Source organism: Mus musculus, chromosome 1 (assembly GCF_000001635.26).
Source record: "Mus musculus strain C57BL/6J chromosome 1, GRCm38.p6 C57BL/6J".
NCBI lineage: Eukaryota > Metazoa > Chordata > Mammalia > Rodentia > Muridae > Mus > Mus musculus.
The window spans coordinates 59,912,769-59,929,695 of NC_000067.6; the positions used below are offsets into that span (position 1 = coordinate 59,912,769).

Here is a 16,927-nt window from a genome sequence, read left to right on the forward strand (position 1 = left end):
AAGCCACAAGCGTTCCCTCCGCACCCCTCCTCCTGCCACGGCCGGTTTCCTCCGCCGCCCGACCCCTCGGGGGCGGGCCTCTTTCTCTTTAAAGAGCAGAAGCAGCCTCGGGAGCCGAGATGCGCGCAGCCAATCAGCGAGGCCGAGTGGCTCGAGCGCGCTGACGCTACACCAATGAGCGGCGGCAGGGGGCGGGGACAACGGAGGAGACACTATTGTTGATGAGGAGCCGCGGCGGCGGCTGCATCACCTCGTCGGTGCCCGTCGCTGCCCGCGCGCCCCCTGGTCCTGAAGTCAGGCTACGTCACCCGCTGGCTCAGGCCTTCCCTCGGGCCCCGAGCAGCCGGTCCCCGCCGCCCAGCACCCCCGGCCGCCGTCTCTGGGGCGGGGGGACCATGTCCCAGCGGGTGAGGCGCAATGGGTCTCCCACGCCCGCCGGCGCCCTCGCGGGTGGCGCGGTCGGCCCGCCCGGGGGCCCTGGGAGCCGCCTGCAGCCCATGAGGGCGACGGTGCCGTTCCAGCTGAAGCAGCAGCAGCAACATGGCAGCCCCACGCGGGGCGGCGGCGGCGGCGGCAACAACGGAGGCAACGGAGGCGCCTCAGGCCCCTCGGGCGGCGGCGGCAGTGGCGGCCCGCGCACCGCCTCACGCAGCACCAGCCCCACGCGCGGCGGCGGCGGCAGCGCGGCGGCGCGTACCAGCCCCACGGTGGCCACGCAGACGGGAGCGTCCGTGACGTCCACGCGCGGTACCAGCCCCACGCGCGGCACGGCGCCTGGGGCCCGAAGCAGTCCTCCGCGCCCGCAGCCGCCACCGCCCCTGCTGGGCACCGTGTCGTCGCCCAGTTCGTCGCCCACCCACCTGTGGCCGAGCGAGGTGATTGCGGCCCCACCCTCCGCCCGCGTCCGCCACCGGAGGAGGTCCCCAGAGCAGGGCCGACCCTCGGCGGAGAAGAGGAGCCCCAGCGCCCCGGTGTGCAAAGCAGGTACGTGGAGGACAGGGGTCCTGTGCCGCCGAGTGGGGACTGCAGCGCTCCGGTGGGGCGGGGCGGGGCGGGGCGGGGCGTGCGGTCCGCCACCCCTGCGTCTTGCCCGTGCGGGTCTCCGCCGTGGAGGTGCGGCCGCTAACCTTGGGCCTGGGCTCAATTTGTGGAAATCATAAACCCTGGGGTTTGGCCTTGCGTCGCTACTGCTGGGGCTGGTCCTGTCACTTTTGGTGACGCGGTTAATGCTTGCAAATAGCACTTGTGTGCTGCTTAGTGTTTCTGTTCCACAAAACAGTTTCGGATCTGGAGGACTGAATGCATCAGCAAAGGCGGATTTGGATCATTGAAGAGTTGTGAAGCTGGGAGCAGTTTTTGCATTTCGTAAGACTTAATGAGTAGCAAGAAGGGAGAAGTTAAGCAAGATTGCTTTGGGGTGTGTGCATAGGTCTATGTATGTGTTTACACATATACGTAAATGGTAGATAGCTAGCCTGAGGGTCTGAGTGTGTTTCTGAGATACTGGTTTTATTTCTCTTAGACTTATTCTTTGCTTCCCGCACCCCCCCCCCCCCAACACTCTCACTACCGCTGGCTGACCTGGAACTTGCAGTGTAGACCAGGCTGGCCTTGATCTGCCTGCCTCTGCCTTCCTAGTGCTGGGATTAAAGGCCTGCCCATTTTGTTTTGCTTTGGTTTTTTATGTTTATTTTTTATTTTTTGTTTGCGTTTTGAAACAGGCTCCCTGTAGCCTCATCTGGTCTGTAACTCACCATGTAGATAGGTTAGCCTCACCAACTGCCTCTGCCTTCTGAGTGCTGGAGTCAAAAGCATGCTACTTTGCCAGGCTACAAAATGCTTTTAAAAGATGTTAAGAGGATTCCCTCCCTTCAATAATGGGCAAGTGGTTTTCATACACGACCTCATTTTAGCTTTCATATTTTCCTTTAGATGGGTTAAGAACAAGTGGTGACAGGTGAGCTTTGACTCTGCTTGTATGCCACAGAGAACAAGTCTTCAAATTAGATCAAGGGAGCAACTTCTAATGTATAAGAGAACGTCTGAGAGATACATTGCACACCAAAATTACATGCATGCTGGACAAGATTTCTGCAGTTTGCCATTGAGTTTCTGGAGCTAGGATAGTGCATCTGGTGTCTGGTAGATGAGCTGCTTAAGTGGGCAGTAGACAAGGAAGGAGACTGGGCCCCTCAATCTGATAACAGAATTTTAAAGAGTTGATTTGCAACACACCCTGAGGAGAACTTGATTAGGGTAAACAGTCAAATGTGAAGGAGGCTTTATTTCCGGGGACATTGGGCTCCTTGTGTGCTCATTCATATTTTCCAAAGGCACCCCCTCCCCCACTCCCCACCCTCCAAAACCAGAAAAAAACGGAGTAGTTACTCTTAAACTAGGTGTGAGGGATACTGCTTGTTGGTAGGTCTCTCAGTCTTACTCAAGTGTAAATGTCTGATGGCTTTTTTTTCTTTTTTCAAGACTGGGGTTTCTCTGTATAGCCCTGCTGGCTGTCCTGGAACTCACTCTGTAGACCAGGCTGGCCTCGAACTCAGAAATCCGCCTGCCTCTGCCTCCCAAGTGCTGGGATTAAAGGGCCACCACTGGCCGATGTCTGATGTCTTCTTTTTGGAATATATTCTTGTTTCACGTTAGTTAGGTCCATACAAAGTGGGGGAAGTGTTTTCAGTAGCATAGACTGCTATGATTAAATCATTCCATGTTTTATATGGCCAAATCTAGAAAGAGACATTGTAATTACTGCGCCCCTTTTTGATTAAAGGGAGATGACCAGTTTGCAGGCTTGATGAAATGTGAAAGTTCTTACTTGGAAACAAAGGTGCTTCTTGATGCAGTTCTGGAACCCTCATGTGACTCAGATGCCTGGGCTCATCTTCAGGCTGCTAGCTTCTTCTAGATGTCTCATGGGGTGAACAGAGTCCAGCCTTCACCAGGGCTTCATTATTACAGAGTCCCTATGTGGGAGATCTCAGGATCTCTAGCTGGTTGATTATTTCTCTGGGCTTTGAACTAATTACTGAGTGATCCAAAATATCATTCTCTTGATTCTGATAAAGTCACCACACACTTGTCCATGGCAGCTATTTAAATGTCTAACTTCAGTGCCTGCCAGGGGCCTATTTGCGTAAGCTGTGCTTTCAGAAAGTAACTCAGCACCAGGGTTAGTTGTAGAGTTGACTTTGTGCTCTCTCTCTTTTCCGTTGCCTTACTTAGATGAGAAGTGGAGAGGCCGCATAAGAGCAGTTAGAATAGGCTCTGGGTAGTTACTGGGCTCAATGCCCAGATGCAGTTACTCGTGAGTCATGTGGTATGGATAGAGTCCGTGGTTATATGGGATTGTTTATTTTTACATTGTGTATGTTGTATGCACATTTGTTGGTACTTACATGCTAGGGTCACATATGAGATGTCACTAGATGGCAATCTGCTGGAGTCTGTCCTCCTTTTTAGTCTTTGGGTCCAGAGGACTGTTAGGTCATCGGGAGTGGTGACAGACACCTTTACCTGCTGAGCTGTCTCAACAGTTTTAGTTTTATTTAAAAAGTTTTAATTACATTTTCTATTCCTCCCTCCCTCCCTTTCTCTGTGTGCGTCCATGCGTGCCTGAATCGGCATGGGTGCCAGGGTTCATTCCTGGAGGTTGGGACAGTCCTTCAGAGCTGATGCTTGCTCTTTGTTCACTTCGAGGGTCCCAGGAATCAAACTCACATTGTTAGGCTTGGTGGCAGTCATTTTTACCTGCTGAGCCATCTTTGGCCCCTTTTATTTTTTAAAGAAATATTTATTTATTTATTTATTTATTTTTTTATTGTTCTTTTTTTTTTTTTTAATATGTAAGTACACTGTAGCTGTCTTCAGACACTCCAGAAGAAGGAGTCAGATCTCATTGTGAGTGGTTGTGAGCCACCATGTGGCTGCTGGGATCTGAACTCCGGACCTTCGGAAGAGCAGTCGGGCGCTCTCACCCACTGAGCCATCCCACCAGCCCAGAAATATTTATTTTATGTAGATGAATACACTGTAGCCATCTCAGACACACCAGAAGAGGGCATCAGACCCCATTACAGATGGTTGTGAGCCACCATGTGGTTGCTGGGAATTGAACTCAGGACCTCTGGAAGTCAGTGCTCCTAATTACTGAGCCATCTCTCCAGCCCCCCTTCCTTTTATTTTTAATTAACTCATAATTTATCTTTATGAGACATAGTTTGTTTCTTATACATTAATACCTCATAAAATGATTGTTTGCCTACTTGATTTATCTATCATTTCATACTAAGTATTGTGATATATTTAAGATTTATTTTTAAGTACACATGTATGCACACATACATGTGTGCCATGGCACTGCAGAGATCAAAAGACAGTTTTTATGAATAGGGTCTTTGCTTTCACTGTGCTGATTCTAGGGATTGAACTCAGGTCATCAGGTTTGCCAGCAAGCAGCTCTTTCTTCCCTCTGAGCCATCTTGCTGGAATTAAATTTATTTATTTTTTTTCAGTTGTCTGATGTGTAATTCAACAGATTCTTGTATAGTTGAGGGGTTAAAGCTACTGATTTGCTGAAAATCTCCATAATGTTTGATTCCTCCTAAAATTAACTACTAAAAAAATAGCCTGAAGTTATTAGAAGTCTTACTAGAAATCGAAACATTCAGCTTGACATATCCTTTGTTCATTACATATATTATATATGGTGAAAAAAATTCATGAGAACTTAGATGACTTTTTACTGCCATCAGGAGTGTACCACTCACTCTGGTGGAGGTGATCACGTCATTGTGGTCTGGAAACTTAACCTCACTGCCACAGCAACAGAAGGTGGCTGCTGTGCTGTGTTACAGCAGTGCAGTTATGCTACAGTTAATTGTGTAGTTATGGTTTAATACTGCATCCTCACTGTTATTTACACTTCTCTTGAGAATAGAGCCAGGCGTGGTGTTTGCATGTGTAGGGTTTGACAAATGTTGACTTTTTATAATAGGTTTATGTGTGTTTTATAATAGTGATAAAACAGACTATTATCACTTGCAGGCAGTAGTGAAACAGGATACACATATTTTATGCATCCATGATAGAAGCTATCATATAAACTATTGTGATATTTCTAGACTATGTGGTAGTTCTGTGAGCTTTTTCAATTTGTTGCAATCTCCACCAAAATCCTTGTGTAAATGGACCTGCACAGTTCAGACCTGGGTTTAATGTCAACTAATAGCTACATTATTAGTAGCTATTGCCACCTGCATACCTTGTCCTATGAATCTCTGCCATCTGGCTGTTCCTTACTTGTGTCCTTTGTAATAAGTTGATAATATGTGTAAATAAGTTATTTTTATGAGTTCTGTAATCCATTCTACAATATTACCAAACCTTAGAAGTGCTCATGGGAACCTGTGATCTGTAGCTGGTTGGTCAGAAGGGCAGGTGGTCCAGGACTTGGAACTAGTATCTGAAGAGCAGGCAGTCTCCTGAGGTCAAATTTGAATGTGACATGCTCCTGATAAGGTAGAGCTCCAGCTGTTAGCTGTGGTGCTATTATCTGTAAGGTTGTTAAAACTTTAGGAGGAAGGGTCTAGATGGAGGAAGAAGGTTACCTTGAGTGAATCCTTTGTTACATCTTACCCTGACCCCTTCCCACATTTCATTTCCACTACTTGCTGGCTGCCATGATAGGAAATTGTATGCTCTGTCATGTCCTCCTTGCCATAATGGATTGACATCTCTGAAACTAGGAGTTAGAACAAATCTTTCCTTAAGTTATTCTGTCAGGTATTTTTGCTATAGGGATAGGAAAAGATGCTGCTAAATAACTCAGGGTAGTTAGAATCAGAATTAGATTGTTAAATTTCGATCTGGTAAACAGAGAATTGCCTGGTTCTTGAAAACACCCCAGGGTACTTGTTAAAAAAATTCTGCTTCCAGGTCTAATTTTAGGCTTTGAAAGTTCCTTCTACTGTTGTTACTATACTCTAAACAGTAGTTCCTTACTTGTATAGAAGCCTTCAAAGCATGGTTTGGAAACTTGATAGGAAAAAAACAAATCAATTTAGTACATGTGTGATTTTTGTGGAGTGGCTAATATGTTGATAGAAAGATGTGAATTCTTTTCATTGTATGTCTTATGTAAATTTGACTATTAATTGGGGTGGGAAATTGCCAAGAAAAGTAGTAAGAGATGTACTTCCTTTAAAAGTATATATTTAAAATTATATGTGTGCCTACACGAATCACATGAGGTAGTATGTCTGTGGAGGCCAGGAGAAGATGTTGGATCCCCTGGAGTTGGAGCCACATGTGGTCATGGGTAGTCTGGTGTGGGTGCTGGGAATACTTCTGGAACAGTGATATTCACTTCACCCTGAGCCATCTTTCTAGCCCTAAGAGACACACACACACTTCTTTGAAGCAGTAGGCAGACTCAGAAAGTAGGACACCAAAACTCCATATTTTCATATCCGTTTCTTAGTACCTTCTGAGGTAGAACTCAGAAAATTCAGTGTTTCTCTAACATTGAAGGACAGTTGCTGATTTCACAGTTCCTTTTTTTTAAAGATTTATTTATTTATTATATATAAGTACACTGTAGCTATCTTCAAACACACTAGAAGAGGGCATCAGATCTCACTACAGATGGTTGTGAGCCACCATTCGGAGGCTGGGATTTGAACTGAGGACCTTTGGAAGAGCAGTCAGTGCTCTTAACTGCTGAGCCATCTCTCCTGATTTCACACTTTAAGGGGAATCTTTTTGGCTTGTGGTATATATTTTTACAATTGAGGATGAAGTATTGTAAAACATAATAGTTCTACACTTTGGCTCATATAATTTTCACTTAAGTTCAGTTCTGCATATTTGATTGAACTTTTTAAGTTTGTATTGTATTGTTTGTTTGTATTGCATAATTACTATGTAATATAAAGATGTAAAAACAAAACAAAACTAAAACCCTTTACAAATAACAGTTTTAAAAAAAATACAGTGCTCCAGAGATTCAAATTAACCAGGCAAGACAGGAGCATGAAAGAAGCATGTACTATGATTGCTCTTAAGAGTGAATGATTCCACAGGTCGGTATAGACCTTCTCTCAGAGAAGGTTCTGTCTGACTGTGGTTGGAAAGGGAAGAACCAAACAGTCAGTTGTCTTACAGGAGTGACAGACAATACATGCCATGTTTACTTGTGTATTATTTAAAATACACAACCTAGGGGATATTAGACTAGGAAAAGAGTAGAAGGGCACCCTTCAGAATGGCCCTGTGTAGAGAGAGTAGTGTGAACTATGTCAGTGTGAATTAAAATGAATCAGAATATATTCCCTAGTTAAAAGCATTTGTTCTGGAGCCAGTCTGCTGTGGTTCACATTCTGCCATTGACATTCACTGACTAGCTCTTTAACTTAGGCAGATTCACTACCTGCAAAAAGGAGTACTTCATAATACTTAACTGTAGAGGATTGTCACAAGGATATACAGTCCTTGTATCTGGGTGTAGATACCCTTATTCCCAGCAATCATGAGGTAGAGGATAGCAGAACTCTGTGAGTTCAGGTTAGGCTGGTCTACAAAGGGCATTCCAAGGCTACTTAGACCCATCTCTAAAAAACAAGCTAAAAAATTTTCTTGTAAACTGACTACAGGGTATAGGTGTTTTTCAGTGTTAGGTATTTCTGGATTATTTTTGCCATCTTCCTGAGGCAAGTTTAAAAAAGTTTTTTTTTAAAGATTTATTTATTGTTATAGCTAGTTACACTGTAGCTGTCTGCAGATGCACCAGAAGAGGGTGTCAGATCTCATTCCGGTGGTTGTGAGCCACCATGTGGTTGCTGGGATTTGAACTCAGGACCTTCGGAAGAGCAGTCAGTGCTTTTACCTGCTGAGCCTTCTCACCAGCCCCCTGAGGCAAGTTTAATGTACTATTTGTTGTATTTATGTTCTTAGACTAAGGTATGGGATATTTTGTAGGTTTAGGATGAATGAAGTAGAAATTGAGATAGAAGAATCTAGAAGGTAGGAATTGCAAAGGGATTGAACACCTGAGTTGAGATGTGGTGGGAATGGCACTCATCAATCTTTTGGTGTGGTATAATGCATTGGGTGTAGGGATTGAGAAAAGGAGTTGAAGATGGTAGTTGGATTAGTTCTACTAAATGCTGGACAGTGGGGAAGTAAATTTGGAGTAGAATAGCTCAACTCAACTCCCAGACATATTTTGTGCCCTTAGGAAAGCTATGTAATTTTCTAATATTGTGGCTAATAATACTTTTAGAACTCATGGATGAAGTTTGAAAATGAGGTAAGAAATTGGGACTTGCTCATATTCCTTCAGAATGCACCCATTAAACACTTTGTGCTAGGTGTTTGCAGATCGACACAGCTGAAAGGTCTGAGCACTGGAACGGATAAGATGATGGAGAAGATGATAGGAATAGAAGTCTGGGAGAAAGCAAGCATGTTAGGTTCTTTGGTTTTGTTTCTTGTGACAGGATTTCACTAGGTAGCCTGGCTTGCCCTTCGATCATCAGCCTCGGCTTCCTGAGTGCTGGAGAATTGCAGGTGTGCATGATCGTGTCCGGCTGGAGAACTAGCACTTTAAAGACAAAACAGCCAGAGAGGAATTCTCAGAACTCCGTAGGTTGAGAAGATTACTATTGAGAAAAGTAAAAAGAAGCTTGTGTGTAAGGGAGACAGTGTTAAAGATGTTTTAGATGCTGTGGAGAGAACAATGAGCCTGAGTTGGCAGAATAAGCATATAGGTCAGGTGATGTCTGAGAGTAGTTTGACTATCAGATCAAGGTAGTGAGTAATGGAAGAGAGTATTGTTAGTTTTCTTGACATTGTATCAAAATACTACAGCATCTTAAGAAAGGAAGGTTTTTTGTTTGTTTGTTTGTTTGTTTGTGGTGGTTTGTGCTCCCTTCTTTTGGTTCACAGTTTGAGGGTGTGATCCCTTGTGGTGGGGAAATGTTATGATCTCAGGAGTATGAGGAAGGTGGTCACATTGAGTGTGTATCAGGAAATACAAAGATAGAAAGAAGGAAACACAGAAAGACAGAGACCCAGACAGTGACTGACAGGCAACCCCTTTATCCCTTTTATTCAGTTCAGGATCCCAACCTGTAGAGTGACGCTACCTGCCCTTATATTTAGATAGGGTCACTCTACCTCAGTTAACTGGGTCTAGAAACTCCTCGTAGACATGCCCAGAGGTTTATTTTCTGGGTGATTCTGAGCCAAGTTGACAGTACTGTCACAGGTCCACCCCTCAGCTTTCTGTCCAAATACCAATTTTAAGCCATAATCCTCACACATCTTGTTCCATAGGTTCATGGCCATGTCATAATGTAAAATGCATTCGGTTTGACTTCCAGAGTGTCTATATTCTTCCAAAAGATGGAACTGTTTGTTCAAAAGTATTAAGTGCAAAGCCTCTTCAGACACCTGGGAGTCTCTTAACTGAGCCCCTTATAGCATCAAAAAATAAGTTATATTCTTAAGTATATAATGATAGAAGGTAATCATTCCTGTTCCAAAATGGAGGAATGGTGACGTAGCAAGGAACAATTGAACCAAAGCAATACCAAACACAAACATCACAAAACTTGAAGCAGGGCAAACAGAGTTGTGTAGCTCCCATGTCTGGCCTCTGGGGCACTTTTAGCTCTGCCATTTGTAGCATACAGAACCTTTCTTGGGCTGGCTCCATTGCACCCAAGCTACTTTTCTCGATGGACATCTAGTGGTCCCAGTATTTTCACATTAGTAGGTCTCAAGACCATTATAACTTAGGTTTACTGTCAGAACCTAACCTCCTTGCAGGGTCTTCAGTCTTGCTGCACATTGTCTGGCCTTAGTGATTCTTTGGGACTTTAAAGCAAGATTCCATTATCCCCACACTCTTAACCCTATAAATGTCTTCAAAGGCACTGTGATCATGGTGCTGTGAGCTGTGCTTGACCCACATTGCATTAGCTTTTGTCTGTCTTCCAGGCTGACTTTGGGAAAGACTTCACTAGGAAGGGGACCAGAGTCAGGATTATCATGAACCACCCCTGTCTTTTTGTCGTTTTTCCTGTATTAGTCGCTTGCTGCTGAGACAAGATACCTAGCAAAACCAATTTATGGGTGGATTTGTTTTGTCTCACAGTTTGAGGATACTCAGTCCATTATTGTTGAGAAATGATGGAGGCAGGAATGTGAGGTGAATGGTCACATTGGGCCTGCTTTAAGGAAAGAGAAACAGATAGGTGCTGGTCTTATTTGCTTTTTATTTTTATTCAGTCCAAGACTGCAACCCATGGAATGGTGTGGCTGACAGTTAGGGTGTTTTCCCACCCCAGTTGACCCAATCTAGACTCTGCCTCATAGACAGGAGCCTCATGCAGTGGCTTGTCTCCTAGGTGATTTTAGATTCTGTTAGGTTAACAGTGAGTATTAACCATTATAAATTGTTCTGATGTCAGTGAAAGGAAGCAAGCTGAACAAAGCATTGTGCTAGGGTCCATTTATTACACGATGAAGAAAATTTCAGCATGGTGTTTGGTTTACTAAATGTATTCACAGGAAATAGTGCAGGTCATAGAAAGTAGACATAGTACATAGAGTCTGGAAGTCTCAAACCATTAACAAATCTTATTTACTGAGGAGGGGAAATGGGTGTGGTTCAAGATGACAGAGCAATAGAAGGGAAGGAAGTTGAGAAAGGCAGCAACTTTCTGTCTTTAAAATAGTTTAAAATACTTGGAGAAAAAAATAGCATGTTTGTCTTTCTTGTTTTTTTAAGACAGGATTTCTCTGTGTAGTCCTGGCTGTCCTGGAACTCATTCTGCAGACCAGGCTGCCCTCAAGATCCACCTGCTTCTGCTTCCTGAGTGGTGGAATTAAAGGTGTGCACCACCACTGCTTGGCAGCATGCTTGTCTTAATTCTACATTTAAATTCAATCTTTTAAATCAGAGTACCTGCAAGTAATTGAAATTACAAATAGCACTATACTTGTAATCAAATAACACTTCTATTTTTTTTTTTCACTCCTGCCGCCCCTAGAAAAGATAATTTCTTAATGTTTAATGTTCATAATGTGTAAATAATGTGTTTTGATCAAATCTACCTCACATTTCCTCTTTTGGGGGCTTCCTTTTGGCACTTATTTATTGGTGCCTTTAGAAGATCTTTCCCTCAGTTTTATGCATTGTAATGACTTAATTCTACAGAAAATGCAGACTTACCAGTAGTTAGTATTAATGTTTAAATTCTGAATATGCAGGTACTATTTGTATCAAAATCTTGTGGTGCGTTATAGTTGCATTTCCTTCCTTTGAGAATTTTTTATGTTCCTTGAGTTGAAGATTGCTTTGTTTGTTGTCTTTATTTTATGTGTACTTAACGTGAATTTATTCTGAAATCTTTGAAAGTAAAAACTTTCAAATATTTTAAAATATATCAGGTTTCCACCCATCTCAGTCACTGTTCTCTTGCTGCAAAGTGACATGACCGAGACAATTCATATAAAAGAAAGCATTTAATTGTGGGGCCTTGCTTATAGTTTCAGAGCCTTAGACCGTTATCATCTTGGCAGAAGCATGGCAGCAGTCAGGCATGGTTCTGGAAAAGTAGCTGAGAGTTACATCCTGATTTGGGGGGGCGGGGGCAGGAGAGGGAGGGAGGGAAAGAGGGAGGGCAGGAGGGAGACAGAGAGACAGAGACAGACAAAGAGATGACACTGGGCCTGGCATGGACTTTTGAAACCTCAAAGTCCACCTTCAATGACACTCTTCCTCCAACAAAAGCCATACCTACTCCTTCAAGGCCACACCTTCTAACCCTTATCGTAAGTGCCACTCCCTGATGACAAAACATTCAAATGTATGAGCCTGTGGAGTCCATTCTTATTCAGACCATAGCATACCACTCTTTCATTCTCATGTTCTAAACTGGCCTGTGGATCTCTAGGCTATGATATAGTTGTTATCCTGGAACTTTCCTGAGAATTCTTTCTGTATTGTCTGTTGGGATACTCTTAATTTTGGTGAATACTGCAATCACTGGTGTGCACCACCACTCATGGTTTATGCATTGATGGGGATCAAACTCAGGGCTTTGTGCATGCTAGGTAAGTACTCTGTCGACTGAGCTACACTCCAAACCCTCTAATATTCTTTCACATTAAAGTACTGTTCATTCGTTGAGCTAAATCTCCTTGAAGTTTTTTTATTAGAAGTATGATTTTTTAAAAAAAATATTTATTTATTATTATACATAAGTTCACTGTAACTGACGTCAGACACACCAGAAGAGGGTGTCAGATCTCATCACTGGTGGTTGTGAGCCACCATGTGGTTGCTGGGATTTGAACTCAGGACCTTTGGAAGAACAGTGAGTGCTCTTACCCGCTGAGCCATCTCACCAGGCCGGAAGTATGATATTTTTAATTGGTCTGCTTCTATTTGTGAGCTTCAAGTAATAATTTTTTTGGGAGGAGAAATAAAATGAAGTATTTTTGGAACCCTCAACTTCAAAGAGCTAACTCTGTTATTGTGCAGTTTAATGTACTTATCAAAATGTCTCCCTTTATCTCATTTCTCTCCTCTTCCACTCTCCTCCTTCTTTTGCATTTACATGAATATATAAAGTTTGTAAGTAGTAAATATAAGCGTTTACTGCTGTTTGATTTCCAGATCATGTCGTAGAAATCCAGTTGACCATTGTTTTTGTAATTCTGGGGTGATTGTGTATTTATATAGACAAGACTGCCACATAAGTTTATTACAGACCAAAGGTGATAGTGAACATTTACATCATTTTCAGCCTGTTTTTTAGTTACAGAGAAATTAGTTTCGGTGTAATATTTTCTTATATATCATCATACAGATGGTTGTGAACCACCGTGTGGTTGCTGAGAATTGAACTCAGGACCTCTGGAAGAGCAGTAAGTGCTCTTAACCTCTGAGCCATCTCTCCAGCCCCCAAGACAACTCTTATAAAGGAAAACATTTAACTGGGGCTGGCTTACAGCTTCAGAGGTTAGTCTTACTCTCTTCATGGTGGGAAGCATGACAGTATCCAGACAGACAGGGTGCTGGAGAAGGAGCCAAGAGTTCTACATCTTGATCCACAGGCAGCAAGGAGGAGATTGGATATATTTCATACTGGGTGTAGCTTGAGCATTTAAGACCTCAAGGCCCTGCCTTCCCAGTGACACACTTCCTCTAATAAGGCCAGACCTTTAATAAGGCCACAACCCCCAATAGTGCCACTCCCTATGGTCAAGCATTCAAATACATGAATCTGTGGGGGCCAAACCTATCCAAACCACCACAGGGTGGTAGCTGTACTGGTCAGCATGCCAGTTCTCCCTTATCCATACCACCAGGGTGAGCTCTTCAGCACTGCTCTGGCTCTGCCACCCAATGCTGCCATTGCAGGAGGCAGGGTCAGCTCTCCTGTTCTTATACCCCTGGGGCTGGCTCACCCCCACCCATGCCTTCAGAGCCAGCTCCACTCTGTTGCCAAGTCAAAATTCAGGGCTCACTTTTCCCAAGTGCTGCAGCTGGTGAGGGGCAGGACCAGCTCACCCTCTCTCCTGACCTTGGAGTCACCTCTCCTCTTGTCCTGGGAGGTTGAGGGCGGAGGGCATATCCCTCAACCCCAGGCCATCTCATAGCGTAGGAGTGGCAGGGTTGGGTCTCCCTCGCTCTTACCCTCAGGCTGACTCACCTGTGTTCTCTCCACACATGAGGAGCAGGGAGGGCATCACCCAAGTCACCTCAAGGCAGAGAGTGGTGGGGCAGCTCTCTTGCCCTCAGGGACAGTACACTTGCACCCCCACCATGAGGGTCAGCTCTGTTGTGCTGTCCAGGCCCAGATGCAGGGCCTGCTTTCCCAAGTGCTGTTGATGGTGAGGGGCAGGGCTAATTCTACCACGCTTATTATGCTGTGGACAGCTTTCCCAACTGCTGGATTCAGCTCTCCTACACTCTTGCCCTAGGGCTGGCCTACTCACATCTTTGCCACCAGGGCCAGCTCCACTTTACTGCCTGGGGAAGGCTCAGGACTTGCTTTCCCTAGTGCTCTATAGGTGAGAGGTGTTGCCAGCTCTCCAGAGCCCTGCAGTCAGTGAAGGACAGCTCCAATTCTGCACGGGCGTGTCTGTCCCATCCAAGAACATCCCTATGTTTTCCAGTAGTAACATGAGCCATGAACATTGACAGTGACTGTAGCATGGCCTTCAGCAGCAGCTTAGACTGGGACCTCATCATAGCCCCCAAGTGACAGGGGACTGCTATTTTCTACCCTTGAGTTTGCAGATCCATTTTTCTTTATAATGTTCACACTGCTCCACTTCTCTTCATCTGTCCATCGCATGCTTGCACATTGTAGTTGCTCCCACAGCTGGCAGGCCCTGGGTGACATCCTTAGTCACATTGCATGGCATGGTGGCAGGTGGGTGCCTGTGTTCCTGTGCTAGAGGGCAGGTCTGTGGATGGCATGGTGGTCTGCAGGTCTCTTGCCTTCCTTTTGCCTCTCTGTCCTTCATGGTGGTAGGTGGGGCTCTGTGTGTCTATGACTTGCCTATGCCGTGGGGTAAAGGGCAGGTCTGTGAGCATCTTTCCTGATCAGCACCATATGGCATAGCAGAAAACAAGTCTGTTTTCCTCCTCCTTGGCTGCACTGCCTGATTTTATGTGTTCTAGGCATAAAATACCTTTGGCTACTAAGCCAAGGTAGGGTAAACAGAGGACTGCCATCTGCTCTGCCCCTGACTGATAGAAGCATACCACCTCCAACAAGGTGTTCTCTTTGCCCATTGCCACTGGGTATACACACATACAAATGCATATGTAATACAAATGAGGTATTTTTCTTTCTGAATCTGGCTTACTTTGTTTAACATCCTTTTCTGCAGTTCAGTCTTATTTTCTGAATGTTATAATTTCATTCTTCCTTATAGCTGGATGAAATTCCACTTTGCATATATACTACATCTTTATCTATTCATCTGGTGATGATAATTTCTTAGATATCTTGAATATTGTAGCAAAAAACAAGGATGTGCATATATCTCTGTGGTAGCTGGTTTACCACCCTTTGGCTAGCAGTTTTGGAGTTTCAAGGCTTATATTAAAGGCTTATTGGTTGTTGTTGTTTTGTCTTTCTTCATTTGTATTACGTATGTATACGTATGTGTGTACATCTAGTGGCAATGGGCAAATTACACCTTGTTGGACGTGGTGTGCTTCTATCCATGTCCTTTCACCTAATGGGTCCTAGAATCAAACTCAGGTTCTCATGCAAATATGACCCACTGTGAGCTATCTCACTAAAGTCTTCTCTCTCTCTTAAAATATATATTCATTTAATATATAAGTACACTGTTGTTGTCTTCAGATACACCAGAAGAGAGCTCTGATCCCGTTAAAGATGATTGTGAGCCACCGTGTGGTTGCTAGGAATGGAACTCAGGACCTGTGGGAGCGCAGTTAGTGCTCTTTACAGCTGAGCTGTCTCTCCAGCCCTGAAGTCTTTTCTTAATTGTAAAAGATGCTTTGCCAAATGTGAGTAGTATGTAGTAAGTGTTAGCTTACACTTACCATCACAGCCCCTCATGGAAGGAAGTCACAGCAGGCACCTGGAGGCAGGAACTGAAGCAGAAGCCGTGGAAGGGAGGGTTGTTACTGCTTTTTTCATTATGGCTTGCTCAGTCTGCTTTGTTAAACATCCCAGGACCACCTGCCCAGGATGGCCATACTCACATTGGGCTGAATTTCAGCATCACTAATTTAGAAAATGGGATACAAGCCTGCCTACAGGCAGATTTTATGGAGGCATTTTCTCAACTGAGGTTCCTTTTCCCAAATGATTCTAGCTTGTGTCAAGTTGACCTAAATCTAGTCAGTGCATTCACTATCTACATCATTCACAGAGGTAAACTACATGTAAACTTCATCTAGGATAAAAACATGTAAGAAATGTCATTTTAAAAGACGTTTTGTTGTCCTTTAATCCAGCACTCAGGGGGCAGGAGGATCTCTGAATTTGAGGCCAGCCTACAGAATGAGTTCTAGGATATCTAGGACTACACAGAGAACCCCTTTGTCAAAAAAAGAGAAAGAAAAGAAAAAAAAAAGAAAAACCAAGGGAGGGAAGACACATACACACACACACACACACACACACACACAGAGAGAGAGAGAGAGAGAGAGAGAGAGAGAGAGAGATTTTGATAAATTGACTTCTTGGTTCATTGGCTGATTAATGATAGTTCTCTTCCTTCATGAGGATTTATTTTACAAAACACTTTTGAGTGGCCGGAGAGGTACCCCAGTGGTGAAGATCACTTCTGGCTCTTCCTAGATGACCCCAGCGCACCCATAATAAATGGCTCACAACCACTTGTAATTCCAGCTCCAAGTATTCAATACTCTCTTCTGGCCCCCTTCAGGAACCTGTACACACACGGCATATATTCACACAGACAAACTTGTATACACATATGTATAAGTAAATATTTTGAAATATAAGTAAATATAGTAATATATATACATAGTAATATAAGTAAATATAAAAATATAAGTAAATATTTTGAAAGTGATATACAGGACAGTAGATTCTGAAAGTTTTATTTTCTTTATCAGCAAAGAAAGAGAAAGGAAAAGGACAATATAATTGGATGTATGCTTCTAAATTAGGTTCTCATTTCATAAATGAAAATGCCTGGGACCAGAGAACTGAGTAAGAATTTAGTATTTCACAGGACTGGAGAGATGGCTCAGTGAGTAAAGGTAGTTGCTGTTTAGTCTGTTGATCTGAGTTCAACCTCTAGGACCACATGGTGGAAAGAGAGAGCTAACTCCTTCAAGGAGGTCTTCTGACCTCCTCATGTGCTCTGTGATATGTGGGTGTGTACA

The 16,927-nt window shown here is 43.9% G+C and overlaps 1 protein-coding gene across 1 annotated transcript in view; it reads left to right on the forward strand.

The window, feature by feature from the left end:
* The first annotated feature begins 237 nt into the window (after positions 1-237).
* Positions 238-16,927, forward strand: part of Fam117b (family with sequence similarity 117, member B) — a 72,343-nt gene continuing 55,653 nt past the window's right edge. The window contains exon 1 of the mRNA NM_001037725.3: positions 238-984. Within this exon, the coding sequence (NP_001032814.1) occupies positions 396-984 (589 nt within the window). The 5' untranslated portion in view covers positions 238-395. The remainder of the gene's footprint in view (positions 985-16,927) is intronic.